Below are 21,210 nucleotides of genomic sequence, written 5' to 3'. Positions count from 1 at the left end.
TTACGTTATGACTGAAGGCGTTAATAATATTATGAGAGAATTATATGACTATCAAAATTTGAAGTTTTAAACTATTTTGATGAAGAATCTATTAAAGTAGGAATTGCATAAAATATTTAATTATTAAAATTTTAACGAACATTAAGATTGGCGAACCGGCTGGTCGCCAAAGGCGGCTAGTATTGATATAAATTTCTTCGAACTATTTTCATCAAACTAATGTCACCTTTTCTCGTGACTCAGTTCAGGTTTCTGTCTGGTTTGTACAGGCATATAACATTTGTTTCAGGATCTTTTTTTCAGTCAGTGTTATGATAAACTATATAATTTTTGTCATCAGATTTTTTTTTTGTCTTAAAAATGGATATTTCACAACGTTTGAGGAGCAGTTGATAAGTTTTATTTTTAGTTAAGCACAATTGATAAGTATTGAATTTTTTTTTAATTCATGTGGAATCAAAACTTTTTAATGAATTTATGCTTCTTCTAATGGTTATTGATATTTCAATTATGAATCTCTAATCTCAAATGTTGAAATGTGGCAATCCGTATCATGTGTTTTAATTTTGTTACGTTAACCATCTTCTAATGCTAAATATCTTGACGAAATTTGATAAATAGATTCTGCTAAGATCATTTTGTTGGAGCATCCAAACTTAAAGTAAACATAGTTCTTATGAACACCGGCAACTTTCTTGATTCCAGAAATTTAGAAAATAATAAATAAATAAAATGAAAACTTTTTTTCTTGTATTTCATATCGAATCAATACCAAACCAAAAGCTGAAAATTAAATGACGCATAGCTTGCACAGAGAGTAAGGTTTAAATGCCAGCTAACTAACTTTAAATGAGTAAAAAAAATCATTGGCTTACAGGAATCATTCAGAAAAATAATTTAAGCCATCTGTACTTGAAATTGAAATTATTTTTATAATAACTTATGTTCATTTTTCTTCCAGGACTAGGAGTTCCCGAAAGTAAAATTTGGGAGCGAATCACCGCATTAGCTCAGGACGACACATCTACAGACACTGACATGGAAATCTGCCCAACTCTCTATGGCGAACGCCATCGATTCGGCGAACAAAGGGCCGTTGTCCGGAATATTGACCCCTATTCCCTCGGTCTTGGCAAGGTGTCCAGAAGTCTCTTCAGGGGTCTCATCTCCAATTTGAGATCCATGATGTCCAGGGAGACCCTTATAGAAGCAGGTATTCAGAGAATAATCGGAAGCGGAACAGCCCTCACCAAGAACCCGGTCCTTCAAAAGGAACTAGAGACACAATATGATTTGCCAGTGGTGTATGGCACTGGGAGTGACGCAGCCGTCGGAGTGGCGTTGGCCGTTCTGCCATATTTGTGATAAAAAGTTCCAATTGTGGTTCTGCAGACGACTTAATAAATATTCTTGGCAGGGGTAGACGAAGTGCAGCGTGCGACATGGCGTTCCATTTACAGTTCGTCCCGAGTCATTTTCTTGTTTTCACTACCTGCATGAATTGTTACCTCTCCGAACATACCTATGTGATGTTACCTGTCTGCCGTTTTCAAACGATTCTTATTCTCAAACCATGTCATAATACCACAGCTTATGATTTGTTATGTGGATGAAAATTGATTCTTGTTTATTATATAAAAGAACATTACTTATTTATTTTTTGTTTATAAATAAATCTTATATGCAGTTTTTTTAAGCCAAAAGAAATAAAGCGGTCCAATATATGGAAAAATGCATATTGAAACAAAATGCAATTTTGTTTTGTATAAACCAAATATAATTTTATTTTGAGAAAATCGCATGAAAACGGTATTTATTGACAGGATACGTTTTTAAACAGCCACATATAAGCCTTACCTCTTCTAACCATTTTACTTTTTATGGTCCATTTTATATTAATATCCTCAATGCTATGCAAGCCTTTCTTAAAACAAATATCGAAACTATCGACGATGTTATATGTTCATAATTAGTTAATGTAATAGAAAGTCTGCCGTAATGCCCTATAATCTTGTTCGTAGTTGTTTTCATGTAAAAGCTATAGCAGAAATCTAGCTTACGTTAGAAAGGAAAAATCTAATTTTCCTATAATATAAAAGTGAAATATTTTCTCCGTTAAAAGCCCTACTATAATGAATTGTAGTCAGTTTACAAGTTTAATTTGCGAGATAGAACAATACTATTGTCGTCAATTGCTTATAATGAAGCAATAATATGTAATCTGCGATTATATTTAAATCTAAGGCCAAAATATAATCTCTTTCCTAGATAATGTTGGACAATATTGCAGTAATCGATATTTTTATAACAGATTTTAAGCTATAATAATGGTACAGATGTTCTACAGTTACGAAATTTACTGCTACTACTGTAATTTTGTAATTGTATATTTTACAATAGCTTTTTTGAATATAAGTTTTTTGAAAATTTGAAATACAATCATTTGTTAATATTTGCTTTGTTCGCTAAAATTATGATAAATTTTCGAAATATTATTTTACAGATATTGCTGTTTTTTCACCCTTTTTTCCAATTTTTCAAAGTTTTCATTTAAAAATTTAATTTCTATAATATTTTTTTTACTATATCGTTAAAAAGCAAAAGCTTTAAAAAATATAAATAAAAAAAAAACTGTGTGTATTTCATTTGATTCATCTTCTACTTTATCTTAGAAAATTTACAGATAGTTAAATTTATTTTCTGCTTCCGTTAAAAGTTCATTTATTTATTTTTCTTTCTCTGTTTCTCTCTCTATATAAATATACGTATAACGAAGCAAACGATATTGGAAATGTAGAGGTATTCCGAAGGAAACACAATCACAGTGAATCAAAAATTAATTTATTCTGTAGGAGTTTCGTTTCGAAATTAAATGGAAATCTACAAAATTGGTGTCAAGAATTCATCATTTATTTAGCTGAAAGCATTTTTAGTTATAATGTTTATAGATACATAATTTCAAGTATATGTTTTCTGGACTGAATGAATTCTGGAATAGAGAATTATTCAAAATATGTCGACTGTTTAGAGTGTAATACTATCTTTTTATATGTGAAAGTAAAAATGATACGGTAAATATATCGAAACGTTTCATACTGTGAACGGAAAGAAAAAAAAATTCTAGAATATTCTTAAAGAATCCACTGAGAAAAATCCAAAGAAAAGAGCAAAAAGCTCAGTAACGTTCGAGATTTCTAAATTATATATAAGAATATTCTTTCTTATAATGCTAAGAATATTTTTAAAAATATTCTTAGCAATGTTTTTAAAGAATCCACTGAGAAAAACCCAAAGAAAGTTTTAAAAAATCAGCAACATTCAAGAATTCCGAAAGTTAGTGATTTTTATGCTCTCTTTTCCTTGGATTTTTCCCAGTGTAATATTCTCGAAAAAATATTCTTAAAGAATTCGCCGAGTAAAATCCAAAGAAAACAACAACAACAAAAAATCAATAGCATTCAAGAATTCTGTTATCAATGGACCGAAAATTGACATTTAAAGCTTTCTTTTAAAAGTTTTTCTAATGTGCCATATGTAATTTCATCTCTTTTCAAATTTCAACAAAGAATTGTTAATTCTTCGGACAGTACGCCTGCTAATAAGCGATAGTGCTAATGGACTTATGTATATATTTATAATTATAAGGGGGAAAAAACCCAAAGAAACAATTCCCCAACCGCAATCACTGGTACAATTTCGCCAATATTTATCATAAGAAGCTTAATATCTTTAGATGTGTCATCAGTGATTGCCTGCCTACTGTCTCCGTTTGCGAGATAAGTTTTAAAAACATATGTTTATGTTCATCTTCTATAGTGAAACATTACTGAATTAAGCAGCCACAAACACTGTGCCGATTTCGAAAATTTTAATATTTTTTATATATCAAATAGCTTTAACAACTGAACTGATTGCGGTAATTTCCAGACATTACTAAACATTCAAAATTGCTAACATTCAATTTATTGTTTAATTGAAAACAGTGCTTTCTTTTATAGTGATAATACATAATTCGTCAATGGCATGTTTGGTACAATGAACGGTTGGCGAACAGCTGGTCGCCTAAGACAGTTTGTTATAATAAATTTCAAATAAATAATTTTGGGAAAACTCAAAGAAAGAAAAAGAAGTCTTGATTTCAAATTTAGTCTTCATTTACCGAGTTTTTGACTACTCGAGATACAACGGCCTCAGTCAGCACGGATAAACGAGGTCCCATTACATTATATTAGCAACGAAACAGCCAAGAGAAACGAAGAATAACATCTGTGCCTTTCTCTATTACTATCAAGAGAAACTATTTTTGAGATTGTTCAGAGCTAAATGTTCTGTTAATGCCATTTTGTTTATTATTCAATCAACGGCAGCTGTGACTGAATGAGCTTGCTTTAATCTTTTTAAATGCTTAAGAAATATAAGGACGCCAAAGTAACCATTTCAATGCACTAAAATCTTGTATTATTGTAATTATCATTACCTGCAAATTCATTAATTGTTATATGTCACTGCCACTATGCTTTAATTATAAATATTTGAAATTATGTACTCTTAATATATTATGTTCTCAATATTATTATGTACACACATGCTGTATGAGAAAAATTTCAACTTGTGTTCATGTTAGTTGTTTCACATTTTTAGTGAATAAAATATTCATTTTCAGATCTTTGATTGTTTTATTTGGTATTGATGTCTTTTTTTCTTTACGTTTAAAGTTGAACAATTATTCAAAAGCTTTAATATTTAACTGATGAAAGCAATCGACAAAATATTATAAGCATCTAATTAGTTTTTGGATTAAAAGAGCAATAAAGGACAAATATAGCGTTGCAAAAATATTGTTTTAAGTATATAAAATTTTTTTTTCAAATATATGATCCGATTTTGTACATGGTGATGGAATAGTTAGCCTGAATTAAGGGCTGCTAAAATTTTAATTTAATATTTTATCTAATTTGCTTTTATTGGATGCCTCATTTAAAATATTTTAAACTTTACATTTTGATATACATGTAACCCACATCATTTTAGACGCTTTATATCTTTCTGTTTATTATAATATGCATCTTACTAAAACTTTGATATCTCATTTAAAATATAAAATCTGATTTGAAACGGAAGTGATTCAACTTTAACTAATACACTAATTTTCTTAAAAGAACCAAACATATCCTTTAAAAAATAGAAAGCAGATGCGTTTAATGTTAATCAAAGGATTAATTATGTAAACAAAACCCCTCTCCAAGTCTTGCATTGTTAAATATACGGCAACTTACAGGAAAAAAAATTATATTCTTAGATAGTATGGAAGCGTTTAGCGCCAAATCTCGTTATTTCTATAAAAAGAGCTGAATGGGATTTTTGGACTTCTACCGCTTGACAGACTGGATGCGAAATAGGGGTAGCGCATTTTCCCCTTGATCTGGGCGCCCTGGGTCCGAATCCCGGTTCGGGCATGGTTGTTCTTCATCTGTGTACTATCTGTGAGGTGTGTGAATGTGCCCCCCCCCCCCCCTGTAAAAAGGAGTTGTGCAAGCGAATGTGTGAGTTTCATCTTCATATGAGCTAGAAGTCAGACTTCTGCCCTCGGGTGCTTAGGGGTCTTTACCCTCAGCCCTCAGAAGCTACTGCACCCCCTTTCCGTGGTAACGCGGACACGACATCATCATCATCATCATCACAAAAATCAGTCTTATTATTTGTTGTCGAGTGGCAACAGTGAAATGTAAACAAATCATCGTAAGAAAATTTCGAATGCTTTTACAACTGCACTTAATTCAATCGGGATGCAAAATATTAAAAAGAAAGTCTCGGGAAACGGCTCCTCATGCCACTAAAACCTCCATTTCGTCAGGGGAAAGAAATGTTAACGGAATCAAGTTTCAGAGGTAAAACGAAGTTTATTGTATCTCTAAATTAACCTTAACAATCGTCAGATAGGTAATTACTATGACTGGCATCATTGAAACATAAAATTCCTTACTTCATACAATATGATAAGTTACTTCATGAAATAATGGATAAATCATAATAAGCTTTTTCAAAAAATAATATAGATTCTATTGAAATAATTGAATTATATACTTTAATGTTAATATATATATATATATATATATATATATATATATATATATATATATATTCCCGAGCAGTCATTTGTTACAGACTGACTCCATGTAATTTATATGCTTCAGTCTTATTGACTAACAAGGTGACATTTTTAATAAATAATTCATTATAGTTAATAGTTTGACAACCAGAAAAGTCAGTATTCTGAGCGAACAAGCTAGTATTTAAAGGCTGAATAAAAGTATAATTCCAAAAATGGTTTCTTGGGAATTAGAGTATTATTAAATATACACATAGTAAACAATAGTAATAATAGACACATGAAAATATCATTCGACTGTTTTGATGCTTAAAATACATTATCTTTTATACTTTGAGAATGAGAACGTTATTCATGATTTATTATTTATTTATTAATCTATTTTGTCACGAATGGGAGGTAGTTCAAATTTGTAAACTGCATGTACTTAATAACAGCTTGTAGTACTGAAAACGAAATCCATAAAACAGTATTTTGTTGTCAAGCACAGAATTGCGACCCAATTTATGCTTATCTTCGCAATTTTAATAAATATTTGTTATGCAAGATATTTTTATTTTACTTCTGCTCCGTTTTCATCATCTAACATAGCATGAGCTTACAGGAATATTTCTATTTAATGATCAAGTATGCGTATCAAAGATTTTCTACTATTGATGAAATCACTCTAATAAGCTATTTTAAGTGAATTATTTCAGTCCTTGAATGTATTGTTTTATGTATGTGGACGCTCCCGGTTTGAGTTAACACTCGTTTAATGTATTTTATGCATTTTTAATGTTTCACAACTTAATATGTAATGTAAAATGTAATTTTTTTAAAAATTCTTTTCTGTACCAATATGCGCTTTCTCTAGACAGTTATTGATTGTTTGAAAGGGTTCAATGTCATCGAGTGTAATTTGTTCCTTCGTGCCAGTTGGGGTTGCTCTTTGGTGGCCTCATTAACCCTTAACTGGGGACGTGCGGTCTATGAGACCGCTAGCGATGGATTTTCTGTCACCCCTATTCTATTTTTAGCTCATTTGAATGGATTGACCCTGTAGCTTCCTGTTTTGTGACCTTCAATACATGTGCACTTTTTCAACCGATTTCAGCAGATGCTTTTTAAAATAATTCAGTTATTTCTTCGAGCGCGGTCTCTAAGACCGCATCTCCCTGTTAGTGCCCCAGTGATAAACAAGGCTAACAGATGGGGCTAAAACTTGGGGTCCGATATATCATCCAGTTTACTGATCCTATTATGAAGCAGTGCTCCAGACACTTTTAAATGAAGTAGAAAGTGATTTTAGTGATAAGGATAATTGTACAGAAGAGTTTTTCGATGAAAGCTCGCATTCAACTGACTTCGATATGTATGTTCAAACATAATTAGTTTTTCTAGTGATAATATATTTTGGAAAATTTATAAAATATATTAATATACCAAGAGATATATATACAGAATTTATATTTGGATTTTTATACTAGTTCTTAACCTGTATGTTTAAAAGGCCTTAGAAAACCGTGCTATGAAAATCATATAAGCCGATAAAAAAAAAGGGCCAATTTTACCCATTGTCATTTTTTTATTTTTCATATAATTGTTGAATTTTACATTATATTGTCTTTTATATACCTTCATATAATGTAAAAATAAATATTGATTTAAAAAGTAAAAACTAATATGATTTTCAAGAATATTATTTACTGTAACATGCAATTTGAGAAGAAAATGTACGTTCCAACGCATTTACTTTTTACAATGACAATATATTTTGAAAATTTTCTAAAACATATATATATATATATATCAAGAAAAATATCTGCAAAATATATTGGCAGTTTTTCATATTAATGCATTCATTAGAAAATTTAATTTGAGTCTAAATGAAATGCGGTCTCGTAGACCGCACCTCCCCAGTTAAGTCCTAAAATTTCACCTCCCCATTGCAGGGTTAAGTTTCCTACATGGCCTCTGGCTAGGTTGGGATATCGCACAGTATATGTAATTCATTAAAATATTCTTTATTTACCGATACTATATCAATAAAATAAATCTTTATTTTTCCTTCGATGTTTTTAGTAAATGTGTGCATCTTATTATCTTCACATGGTGCGCATTACTGCTTTTTATTAGTCTTTCGTAAAGATGGTTAGTTCATTAGCTAGGTATCAAAGATAATCATTCAAAATAAAATTTTAGTCAAAGTTTTGCCTCTAAGACTCCATTTTGATAAAAGAAACGTTTAATCCTCAGATAATGATCCCCCCCCCAACACACAAAAAATTCGCTTTCTGAAATTTTTATTTGAAAGCGCAAGCTTTTAATTTTATAAAGTGAGGCATTGCGTTTTGTGTGAAATATTATCCATTTATTTGATTTTTTTAAGATTGCGGCTTCCGAATGGATCGAAATAGGCTTTTCACAACATGGGCTTGTTAGATATTTTGAGGTCTGTCGTAGTATAGTCCAAAATTTTGGATTTAGTTTGAGCAGGATAACTTTTCTTCAAATCATAAATAATTTGCTAACTCTTTTTGTTAGAAGAAATAAAACACAATAAATATTTTTTTAAATAATGTTTTGCATTGCGATGCCCGTAAGAAAATTCACAGAAGAAATAATAATTTAAATTGTAAATATCTACGTTAGTGTTAAGTTAGTATAACAACATATTTCATCAAGGAAAATGATGCATTTCCTACACAAACATTTAAAATATTCAGATTGATTTATTTTTGGAAGGATTATAAATGCGTAATTTAACAAACTAAATAAAAATTTATCTTAAAATTTTTTTTTCCATCCAAAGGTTTCATTCTTTTATCTATATTTTAATAACTATATTTTCATTGCCATTTAAATAAAACAAAGTTGACAGGAATATATATATATATATATATATATATATATAATATAATATAAAGAGAAATACTTAACCTTATGAGCCCTGGCAGCCGATATCGCCCAGTTCGACAGGGGCCTGACTCAGGCGCTTTGGAGGCGTCTAATTGAAAGTTAAGGGGTGAAAGTTATTTCTTGACTAGCGCTCATTTAAATTTATTTAACCGCCCCAAAGCGCCTGAGTCAGACCCCTCCCCCTGACGAACGGGGCGATATCGGGCAGTCAGGACTCATAGAGTTAAACTTTACAAAATCTTCTGCAACTGATATTGTATTAAATTAAATGAAAGTAAAATACTATAGAGAGAGACAATGCATCTTTTGCAGTATCGTAACTATGCTACACACTGGTTCAATTTATATTACTAATAAAGATGAATGTGTGTGCTGGCTCTACAAGCGAGAGCCTTCCTTCTAAAGCTATCAGACATCATATACAGGGTGTTTCATAAATGATGGGAGTAACTTTAAGGGGTGATAGTACACATCAAGACGAGTAATAGTAAATAGGAAACTAAGTGTCCCAAACGTCTTCCGAAGGAAATAGGCGCCATCAGAGTTTAGGGCCCTAAATTTCAAATGATGATAAAAAACGCATTCATGAAGATCATGCATTTTCTAATGAAAGTTGATTGTTTAGGTGTTTTACTATCACCTATTAAAGTTTGCTTCATCATTTATTATTTTGCTCATTAGATACAAGCGTTTAAAATTTAACCCCCTGAACGCGGTTAAATTTGCGCCACTTAACCGCTCCCGATGGTTTCAATTTTGCGCTCAAAATTTAAGTTAAAGTCTAAGCTTTAGTAAACATTTAACAAAATAAAAAAAATACTAGTAAAAAGTAGTTGTTCGGTACTCCAAAGTCTAGAGCGCCCTCTATCGGCATTTTTTAAACTTTGTCTTTAAAAATTTTTTTTAAAGAAAATACTAATTTAAAGAATGATTTTAGCGAAAACCGCAAATGAATCGATCCATTTTTCCGTTTTTTATCATCATTTGAAATTTAGGGCTCTAATCTTTGATGGCGCCTATCTCCTTCGGAAGACGTGTGGGACACTTGGTTTCCTATTTACTATTACTCGTCTTGATGTGTACTATCACCCCTTAAAGTTACTCCCATCAATTATGAAACACCCTGTATATTCTTTGAAAAGCGGAAATGTGAAACTAGAAACATTTTTTTGAAACTTTAAGGAAAATTTCAATTAATTAAATAAGCGAAATTTATCGTCTTTCCACAATAAATTTAAAAACGTTATAGCTTAAAATTTTTTACATCTATATAAAATACCAAAACCCATTTTTTCAATGATATCAATTTTTACTCTAATTTTTCTTCTACCATTAATCAATTTTTTTTTCAAAAAAATATTTCAAGCCTATTTGCAGTAATATGTTTCATTATTAAAGTGAAACTCAAATCATTTTCATTGTTGCTACTTTTCACCCATGATTTTTTTGTTGTGTTCAAAATATAAAGATTTAGGTTATTTTGAGTCGGCTACTTGAGTCGGTTTCAGTTTAAGGCATACTTTTAACGAAATTTTTTAAAAATTTACTTATATTTAAAATAAAGGTTTCATTTTATAATCAATCAATGGTGAAATTTTTTTTTAAGTATAAACATTTTTAAAATTGCGCTTTGTAAGACTTTTAAAATTCTTTTATCAAAATCTGAAGTTTAAAAATATTTTGCTGTGGGAGCTATAAAGATCAATTTAATTACTCCATTTGTTCTTGCAGTGATCTGGTAAACGTGTTTCTATCCGAGATAGTTTGCAGCTCTTCGAAAAATTGTTCTGGTAACTTAACAGTTTCCTCATAAACTATTTAGATAGTGGCGTAATTTGTATCAATACAAAAAAAAAAACTGATCATAATTCTAATAAATTGTTTGGCCGTGTCTTTTCCATTTAATTGGATGATATGCTTTGATACCCATTTTTAAAATATGGTGAAATTATTTCAATTTTTTCCATTAAATTATTGATGATAGACAATTTCTGTGTATATTTTAAGTCCACAAGTAACACTATTTAAGTGTTGATGACAAACTGGGATCACATATTCGTGATCACGCGATTCTCCCTTCACAGCTCACGGTATCATATAAGAGCTGAGTCTTTACGACTTCAGCAGCCCATGAATAAACTGACGTGAATTCAATTGGGAACGTTTTTGTCTAAATTTTTAAAAACGCTAAATGGCGGTAAAAGTTTGTAATAATTTCGAATAATGTCTCACGGAGACATTATTTGATATGCGGTCGCTCGGACCGCGGTGACCTTGTGGTAAAGTCTCGGCTTCCGAACCGGAGGGTTTCAGGTTCGAGACTCAATTCCACTGGAAAACCGCCGTGTAAGCGGGTCTGGTCGCTTTAAACCCGTCGGGACCAAACGTCCTCCCGCTGGTGTGGTGTTTAGGTTTGGAGGAAAGGTGCCAGCTCAGGTGTCATCCTCGTCATCTGACAGCGATCCAAAATGACGAGGACCGTCACAAAATAGATCTAGTGTGTTGCTTTAAAAAACGGGAAGTTAATATAATTAAACTAAACTAAATGACATGCGGTCGTACTTCAATATACACTTTTTCTTCTGAGTTTTTTATTTGATCCGGGGTATTTAAATTTGTAAACAACAATTACTCGTGTTGGGTTCTTTTTAGAGGATTAGGGATTTAAAGGGCCATTATTTACTGCCCTCTAATTTTTTTTTGTGTTTTGACTAAGTGGAAAAAGTATGGAATACTTATTAGTATATGTGGCAATAGGCTTATCGTTTGCAGTTTCGGGTTCGATAGATATTTTTTTAATTGATTCAGTTTTTTATTCTGGTCACCTTACCGAAAAGAATGAAATATTCAACAGTCGAATCACATGGCATTTGACTGTCACGTGCGAGCATTAGTTTTTGTTCTGTGTTTCTAGATCCGATAGATTTATTGGTACAAATGGCTCTTTAAAAGTGCACGTGTGATTTGAAGGGACTCCGATGTTCTTGTTTATTGCTTTTTTTAGTTACCCGAATACACTTTCCCACATTCTCCTGACTGTTGCTGGGGCTGAAGGTGAAAGAAATACTATATAACTTGTAGAGTATTTGTTTCCGTGGCCATTTTTAAACTATTGAAAAACTTGGATCTAAACTTACCATTTTGAATCAACTGTACAACAAAAGAAAATAAGGAAAACCAGTGGTCGTAAAATGTTCGTTGTTCGATTGGAATTCTATTCAACTTGTGAAGCACTCAATACAGATAAGGAAGTATATATTGGAGATAATTTACTTTTGATATCAATACAATTCAAAAATATTTTATCTACTTCTACATATTAAATATCTTATCTAATTGGTAAATTGTGGAAGTTATATTAATTTTTAACAAAGAATACAAGAAATTTCCAAGAATACAAGAATTGGTAAAATACACTGAATTCAAGAATTGGTAAACTGTGGAATTTCTATTAATTTTTTAACAATGAATACAAGAATTGGTAAACTGTGGAATTTCTATTAATTTTTTAACAATGAATACAAGAATTGGTAAACTGTGGAATTTCTATTAATTTTTTAACAATGAATACAAGAATTGGTAAACTGTGGAATTTCTATTAATTTTTTAACAATGAATACAAGAATTGGTAAACTGTGGAATTTCTATTAATTTTTTAACAATGAATACAAGAATTGGTAAACTGTGGAATTTCTATTAATTTTTTAACAATGAATACAAGAATTGGTAAACTGTGGAATTTCTATTAATTTTTTAACAATGAATACAAGAATTGGTAAACTGTGGAATTTCTATTAATTTTTTAACAATGAATACAAGAATTGGTAAACTGTGGAATTTCTATTAATTTTTTAACAATGAATACAAGAATTGCGTTGCATGATTCTAAAGATTCAGCCAACTAAATTTGGAAGCTATTTTTTTAACTGTAGAATTAACACTTAAATGAATTAATTTGTGATTTCTTTTTCTTCTTTATTTATTTTTTGAAAAAATGCGTATTTTAAAAAGTTGAGATATAAAAGAACGAATTTCTGAAGATGAAATGTCAAACTGAAAAAGTTGAAGCATAATAATTACAATTTAAACCAGTGGAAGTGGTCTCTCGCATATTTTCTAATAAACATGCCATATCAGAGATGTTTTTCCCAATCGACTGAAACAAAAGTCTGACACAAAACCGAACTTGTTATCACAAAATCCCAGTCCATATTCGAAATACTTAACTATTTGCATTTTTGATAAACGTGTTTACATGTTTCTGAAAGTTCATCCAGACAGACGGTCAACGTGTTGATGAATTTCGCTCAAACTTTAACTGGTGTCTACACAATAGATGTTAAATTTGTGTACTGAATTCTATCTATCTAGCTCTCTTCGTTTCGTAAGTATTGTGTTAACATATATTCGGATAGACAGAATTCTGAATGGATTTTACTCTTGATAGAAATCTACAAATGGATGTAAAGACCATTTTACGATTTTCATCTGTCTAGTTCAAAACGTTTTCGAGTTATCTTTATCACAAACAGACAGACAGAGGGACATTTTCCAAAAATATGTTTTTCGAACTCAGGGATATCTAAAACGCTGAGATTCGTCAAAATCTCGAGTTCGAATTTTCTGACGATTACTATACTTTCTGTACTTCGTATACAAGAAAGTAAGAAAGCCTCTAATGAAGTAGTCAGGGTCGCGGTGGCCTGGTGGTAAGGTCTCGGCTCGTGAGGCGTAGGGTTTCAGGTTTGAGACCCGATTCCACCGAATAACCGTCGTGTAAGGGGGTCTGTTGCACGTTAAATCCGTCAGGGCCAAATGTCTTCCCGCTCGTATGGTATGGTGTGGTGTGGTGTGGAGAGGAGAGTGCCAGCTCAGTTGTCGTCCTCGTCATCTGACCGAGGTTCAAAATGTCGAGGTCCGTCCCAAAATAGCCCTAGTGTTGCTTTACAATGGCACGTTAATATAACTAAACTAATGTAGTAGTCATTAAATTTAAAATAAAATTTCCGACTCACTAAATGATTATCTTAACCTATTTTGAATAAGGATTTTACTCTCGGAAATGAATCTGCACTTATATCTTGTTTTCCACAAACACAATGAATGTCCGTAGAAAACTGCAATATATATTTTAAGTAACGCCCATTGCCTGATTATTTAAGCATCTAATCCTCGCATAATTATAGAGCTTTATATTGAATTTTTCATGTTTATTCTTTTCTCATTTAATTTGACAAATTGATAAATCAGCGATTTCTAATGATTTTTCATTAGAAAGCCAAACTCGAAAGCTTTTACTGTTAATTTGTCATGGTTATTTTATTCATAAGAAATGCATGACAATTATAGCAATCTTTCTTAAGCAAAAATTGCCACCACTTTTGAACTGCATTTTTTAACTACCAAATCATGTCTCTGGGCTTATACTTATTCGCATAACTACCATACCCGAATTTAAAGTGATATAAACAATATTTTCAATCTTGATTAGGGTCGCGGTGACTTGGTGTTAAGGTCCAGGCTTCCGATCTGGAGGGTTTCAAGTTCGAGACTCGATTCCACCGAAGAAACCTGGTGTAAGTGGGTCTGGTGCACGTTAAATCCGTCGGGGACAAACGTCCTCCCGCTAGTGTGGTTTGGAAGCTTGGAGAGAGGATGCCAGCTCAGGTGTCGTCCTCGGCATCCGACCGAAGCTCAAAATTACGAGGTCCGTCACAAACTAACCCTAATGTTTCTTTTAAACGGGGCGTTAATATAACTAAGCTAAGACCAGTTCAACCAAATGGGCTATGGTTTTCGAAGCACAACGATCCCCGAATTTAAAGTGATATTAACTATTTTTTCCATCCGGATTAAGCAGCTTCTTTGAATTATTTCGTGTCTTGTTTTACTTTAATACAGACTGTATCAAAATTTATTTCCAGACCTGCTGTGAATATTTAATTCCGAAATCTGTTTCCTCAAGAAATTTTTTGAAGCACATTTTCCGTGAATTTTTGCATTAGTAGAATATATTTCTGCTGAAGAATTCATTTCTTGAATTTTATTCGCCATTTTTGATTCATCGTCCAAACTTTTCTTTCTTACAACTGCAATGTATTTTATTGATTCTGGCAGCTTGTCAAGCCGCAGAGTTCGCAAAACTTTTTCCATTATTTTTACTTCTGCAAACGATTTCATTTTGCCTAACAATTAGATGGATTTTACATCGCCAAGAGAAATTTTTTTGGCTTAACTTTAGATAAGTGTCCGGTGTTTCGCCAGGCACAACAAAATCGTGCCAAATATTAATCTCAAGTTCGCTATCTTGGATGATTACAACAAATGGTAAGAAACGGCTCTTAGGGTTGCAATAAAAACTGTCATCGTCAAATCACACTTTTTGCGTCTAACAAGATATTATCCCGGAAATCAATAAAATACTCTTCACCTTTTATCGTTCAGGAAATAGAATTACGTGATTTGAAATTAACTTTTTCAGTAGTGGAGGTAATTCTTTCTTTTGAAATGTAAACAATTAAAATAGTAAGCAACAGAAGAAAAAAAATTCCTCTACAAATTTACGAATATTTTCGTATCTCCTTCACGCAGCTGTCTCTTCACCTAGAAAATTCGACCGGCGGAAATTTGAGAAGACCGTCATTTCACCTTCCCTGGGTCGATCATATTTTTTGTTTGACAAACTCTAACGTCACTCCTGTTTCCAGGTTGAACTATAGTTCCCAATTGCTAATATTATTCAGCATAAGAAAAATTTAATTATCTTTTGGCATAATTAAACCAAAAGTGGTAGAAAATAGATGCCATGAAACAAAATATTCAGAATAATAAATATAAAATCTCTAACAACTGTCGTTACCGTCTGTAAATGACAGTTGCGAAAAAAAAAGCCACCTGCTTTTTATTCTGGTATTATTTATCGCACAACCGTAAAAAAAGATATTATTTAAAATAAATGAATGCATTCTTTAAGATTTTTGAATTAAAAATTTCATAAGGACTGTCTGTATATTGAAATAAAGAACAAACTTATTCAATATACAGACCAATAGCAACGCCGATTTCCCCCTTCAAATTTCAAAATTACATGAAAGGTTTTTTCCGGAACCGGAAATCAAATTTCATTCATATAGATCTATTTGCTTCGAAATGTTGATCTTTTAATGTTAAAATAAAATTTTGAACTTTTATTCATAACATAGAAAAACAATATTGTTTTTGATATGATTTTTTTGTTATGAAAATATAAGATATTCCACACATTTTGTAAACATATTTATTATTAAAAATTAATTTTAATTTTGGAATTATTTTTCACATATTAAGAGTTAATTTTCACCTTTTGATATTTTATCATTCATGAAGTAGCAACTGATTTTTAACAAATAGATTGTACAAATATATATATATATATAAAATTGTCATAAAAAATACTATTACCGACATCCAGAGAATATATAAACATTACACATCTAAATATAGAAACAACTCCTTAGCAGAAAATGTCAAATATTTCCCAATGTAAACATGGTACAAATGTTCACTGGGTAATTTTTCCATTAAGATTCTATTCATTTTATCAAAAAGTTGTTGCCACGGAACATTTCAAAGTTTGTAGAGCTTTAAATATGAAAACTATCCTTTAATAACATTTTAGACATATCATTTCATAAGTGTTACGATCTTTAAAACAATATTTTTAGTTTTAACATATGATGACCATCTAAAGTTGAGAAGCTTTCTCTTCGTCGCAACTATACATTGTATTTGTTTGGAGTAATCATGAATCGGAAACTTTGGTAGTTTTTGAAGACATTTAACTGAATGCAATGAAAAATAAATAAATAAATGAAATGAAATAAAAGAACTTTAAAAGCTTATATTTCTCGGGTAACCTATATAAACTTTATGGCGCCATCTAGTGTAAATTCTGAATAACTTGTTTTAAAGAGACACTTATTTAACATTTCCTTAATAATTTCTATTCAATTTCTTTTGCAAATTTCTCTTATCGATTTTCAATTTTTAGATGTGCTATGTCTTTTATATTATTTAATGCGCAGTTTTGTTGCCACTATAAAAATAATATATGTCCATATAAAAAAATTTTTGCACTTGAATTCTACATTGCATGTTTGCTACAATAACATCTATATATTTCTTCTTTGTAAATGATTAGTAACCCTTTCATTTCATTTTTTGATTTATTTGTAACAAATAACAATAGTTTATTAGTAAAATTTTTTTTCACTCGCTTATTTTTTATACTAACGGCTTTTTAAACTGTGTTAGGTGTCATATTTTATAAACTTTGGATGTGTGTTATTGAATAATTGATGATTTCTAATATACTAAATATAGACCAGTTTACATAAAATATATGGATTAATCTACTTTACTTTTCAATCTTTCAATTAAGACTAAAGCCAATCATGAAGAATGGCCATTTCTATATTTTGAGTTTAAAAAGAAATATCGAAGATAAGATAAAGATTATTAAAGAGGTTATTAAAGATAAATCACAGTAATTCTCTTTCTGTTACGCAGGAATCATGTAAGTTTTCTGACTCAATTCTGAAATCTCACTGAAGATCTAAAATTAGATATTATTACTCATTATTGGAGTAAAATATTGAAAGGCCTGTACTTCTAAAATACCAATTAATCCACCAGTCTTTGGACCAAATGATGCGTGAATGTTATGCGTTGGATATAAAGTTGTTGGACAAGTATGTTATAGAAGCAATAGTCTGTTACTAAACTTGTGATTGTCATTAAATATGTGGTTAAGTATGTAGTACCGCTTAATATATTAATAAACGTATTGATTTTCTGAAATAAATTGATTTTCTGAAATAAAATTAAACGGAAATCAGCTTAAATGAAAATCTGCACCATCGATCATATCCAATATATATCGAAGATCTATCAAAGTATTACAACATTTTTAAATCTCAAACTGTCCAAATCTTTTTCGCAGGTATAGTAAATGTAAATAACATTTTATTCGTAGGCAATTTCCCTGTAAATAACATCTTCTTTAATTTAAAGTAAAAATTTATTGAAAGATTACCTATAATAAAGTAATGGTTATTAACTGCATTCCGTTAGAAGTATTCACAAAATATTAAAATATACTGTAGGGATTTACGTTATTTATTAACTTTTGTTGATTGGAATTGGTTTAATATATGTTATCTCTTATTTTAAATTTTAAGGAGTTTTCTAGTGCATGCTTTAATTTTTTTATGATAGCACAATATCCCTACCTTATATTTCAAGAGGAACATCAAGCAGAAATAGATTTTTTTAAATCTTTAAAAAAATTTATAAGAATTTTAATTAAAAATTTTTATATATTAAATACTAATATAGGATTGAAATTTCAATAAATAATAAGCACTGTTACAAATCGTAAAATTTATTTTGACATTAAATATTTCTTTATGAGGGAGATTTAAAAAAATGAAAGATATTTTTTAAGACGCAGAAAAAGACAATAGTTAAATAGTTGAAACTAATTATCATAGATGTCAGCACGAAAAATATTTCTGAAGAATAGATAATAGTTTTAGGCATAGCTACTAGATGGCGACACTATATTCTTTCTCATGGTTAACTTGTTTGAGTCGGTAGTTAATCTGTCGAGTATTTTTAAAAATTAAAAAAAAATTATAATGCCAAATAATTTAACCATGTACGATTCGAATGATTTTTTGTAAAACTGTAAGCATGAATGTAAAGAATCTATGAAAAATACTTCTTCACTTAAATTTTTGATTAAAGTATTTAAGAGCAAAAAAATATATATTTTGACTTATCAGAAAATATTTCACATAAAGGTTTTAAAATGATAGAAATTTAAAATTAAATAATTCTATTGTATTTTTTTCTCGTATTTTCGTGCTATTTTCGCATGTTTGTGTAAATAAATACAGGAATGCAGAGAATTTATTTTGAACATATGTTTTTAAATAAAAATCATTTAGAATAAAAACTCTAGAGTTTTCAATTTTTAATCAAAATTATTTATGTAAAAAATTTCAGTTAAGGAATTAAAATTGGATATTCTATTAAGAACCTTACAATAAAATTTAATAAGTAAATCATTTGATTAATTCGTTCGATTATTAATCAAATCGATTAATAATCAATTTGATTAATTAATACAAATCATACATGAATATTTACAAATCATTTTCAGAAAAGAAAAGAATAAAATACTCTTTGTTGATTTTTCTTTTTGAGAAATGGTTGTTTTTTTTCTTTTGAGAAATGAGATGTTGATTTTCTTTGAGAAAGAGTAAAAAAACAAGGAATAAAATACAAAAATATATAAAAACACTGTAAGATCATCAAATAACTTTCCTTGCTATAAGACCAAATTTCAAATGCAGATTGTAAAAATGAGGAAAGGGATTCATTTCTGAAATAAAAATGCCGATGTAATATTTTATATACAAAAATAAGAGAAGCTACTAAAAAAAATAACCGAAATGCTGATTAATGCAAGAATATTTTCAAAGAATTTCATATTGCATGAAATCTTTTTTGAGCTTTCATTTTCTATTAAGTGAACATTCATGAATTTTTGCATAACGCCTTTCCACGCATTCGTTACAATTCCTTCACTGTGCCGAAATTCCTCCAGTCTTGAACTTTTTGTCATTATTAACTTTCTAGTATTTCTACCTCTCCATTTCCTAGAATTCCTCTTCAAATGTCTGTGATAGTCTATATATGAATTTTAATTTTATTTCGTTTATTAATTTCACATACATATGCCTCCAAACAGAATAATGAATCACTTTTCTTTGAACATTTTCAGGGTGCATTAATTATTGAGTGAGAAATGGCGCCTCGCCATTTCGAAACTCAATAATATTTTTTATGTGAAGAGATCTAAATAGTTTTCTCTGAAGATGTGTTGTTTAGTGTTTTTATCAAATGAAAGTTCTTATGTTCAGTATAAGTTTATACTTGTTGTCTTCACCTGCATCAAATTAGCGACATTTAATGTTTTTATCAGTTTAATTATATTTTAAGCCGTGTATATCGGCAAGACTCTTTCGCAGTTTTATGAAAATCGTTTCTCTCGAACCCTATTAAAATATTGGACTCTTTCATTCACAACAACTATCGAATTAAATGACTTATTCTTTATAACATTTAAGAAATGAAAGTAAAGGGAATCTTATTATAAAGATGATCTGAATCATGGTCTTTTCACGGTTAATGCAACCGGTAGTTAGGCCAGCGGGATTACATTTCACTTTGTTTCCACGTTTTTTTGTTTTGTTTCGTCATACGACGAAGATTAAATCTGAATTTTTAGCCTTTTCTCCTGTCTTCCTCGATTGCCTCCAAAATTTAATAGAGATATGTTATTACAGTATAAATTGTCATATCTTTAGATGACTATAGATATGCAATGTATGTTCTTTATCCATATACATTGTACATCTACAAATTTGCTTTTTATTTCGCTGGATGAATTTTCAAGTTCACCGTGCACTTCAGAGACAACGAAGAATGTGTGTTCCACTTCCTTAATATATATATACACCGGACTACTACGTACACAATGGGATCGGTAAAGCCTTTTCAAGCCCTTAAAATTCAAACCAGCATCTTGAAAAACGAGGCAAATAACTTGCACCTATAGCAAAAAGACTATTCTGAATTTACTGAGACAGTATAAAGTGCCATCTAGTGGCGGAATAAGGAAGTTAAAAAATAATAATTAAAAATGTAATAAAAACACAAGAATAAGTTTCATGGGGTTATATGTAAAATTTCAGTGATATTTGCGTTTAAAAATGTAAACATTCTGTGACTTGAAAAAGGGTTCATTCTAAAATTGAAAAATGTATTTTCCGATATATTAGAAAAACAAGTTTGCGAGACTACATTTTTCTGTGCATTAGGAATACGTGCATTTGTTTTAAATTTAGGAATACATTTTTCAATTTTAGGATGAAACCTTTTTAAAATCCCAGAAAGTTCATAATTTTAGCCTTAAATATCTTCGCCCATTTTACAACTAACTCCATGAAACTTTTTACTGTGTTTTTATTATGGTTTATCGTACATTTTTCTAACTGGATGTTTGATCGATATTCTTTATTTTATTTTTTTATTTTTATTTTTATTTTTATTTTATTATTTATTTGTCTGAATCATTTCATCTTAGTCACTTT

General features: G+C 30.2%; 1 protein-coding gene across 1 annotated transcript in view; it reads left to right on the top strand.

Moving 5' to 3' along the window:
* Positions 1 to 4,662, top strand: part of LOC129966000 (sedoheptulokinase-like) — a 157,746-nt gene extending 153,084 nt beyond the window's left edge. The window contains exon 5 of the mRNA XM_056080329.1: positions 962 to 4,662. Coding sequence (XP_055936304.1) covers positions 962 to 1,365 — 404 coding nt within the window. The 3' untranslated portion in view covers positions 1,366 to 4,662. The remainder of the gene's footprint in view (positions 1 to 961) is intronic.
* The last annotated feature ends 16,548 nt before the right edge of the window (positions 4,663 to 21,210 follow it).

Source organism: Argiope bruennichi, chromosome 4 (assembly GCF_947563725.1).
Source record: "Argiope bruennichi chromosome 4, qqArgBrue1.1, whole genome shotgun sequence".
In the NCBI taxonomy this organism is placed as follows: domain Eukaryota; kingdom Metazoa; phylum Arthropoda; class Arachnida; order Araneae; family Araneidae; genus Argiope; species Argiope bruennichi.
The sequence above is the reverse complement of the archived record's forward strand: the minus strand, read 5'-3'. Positions and strand labels throughout refer to the sequence as shown.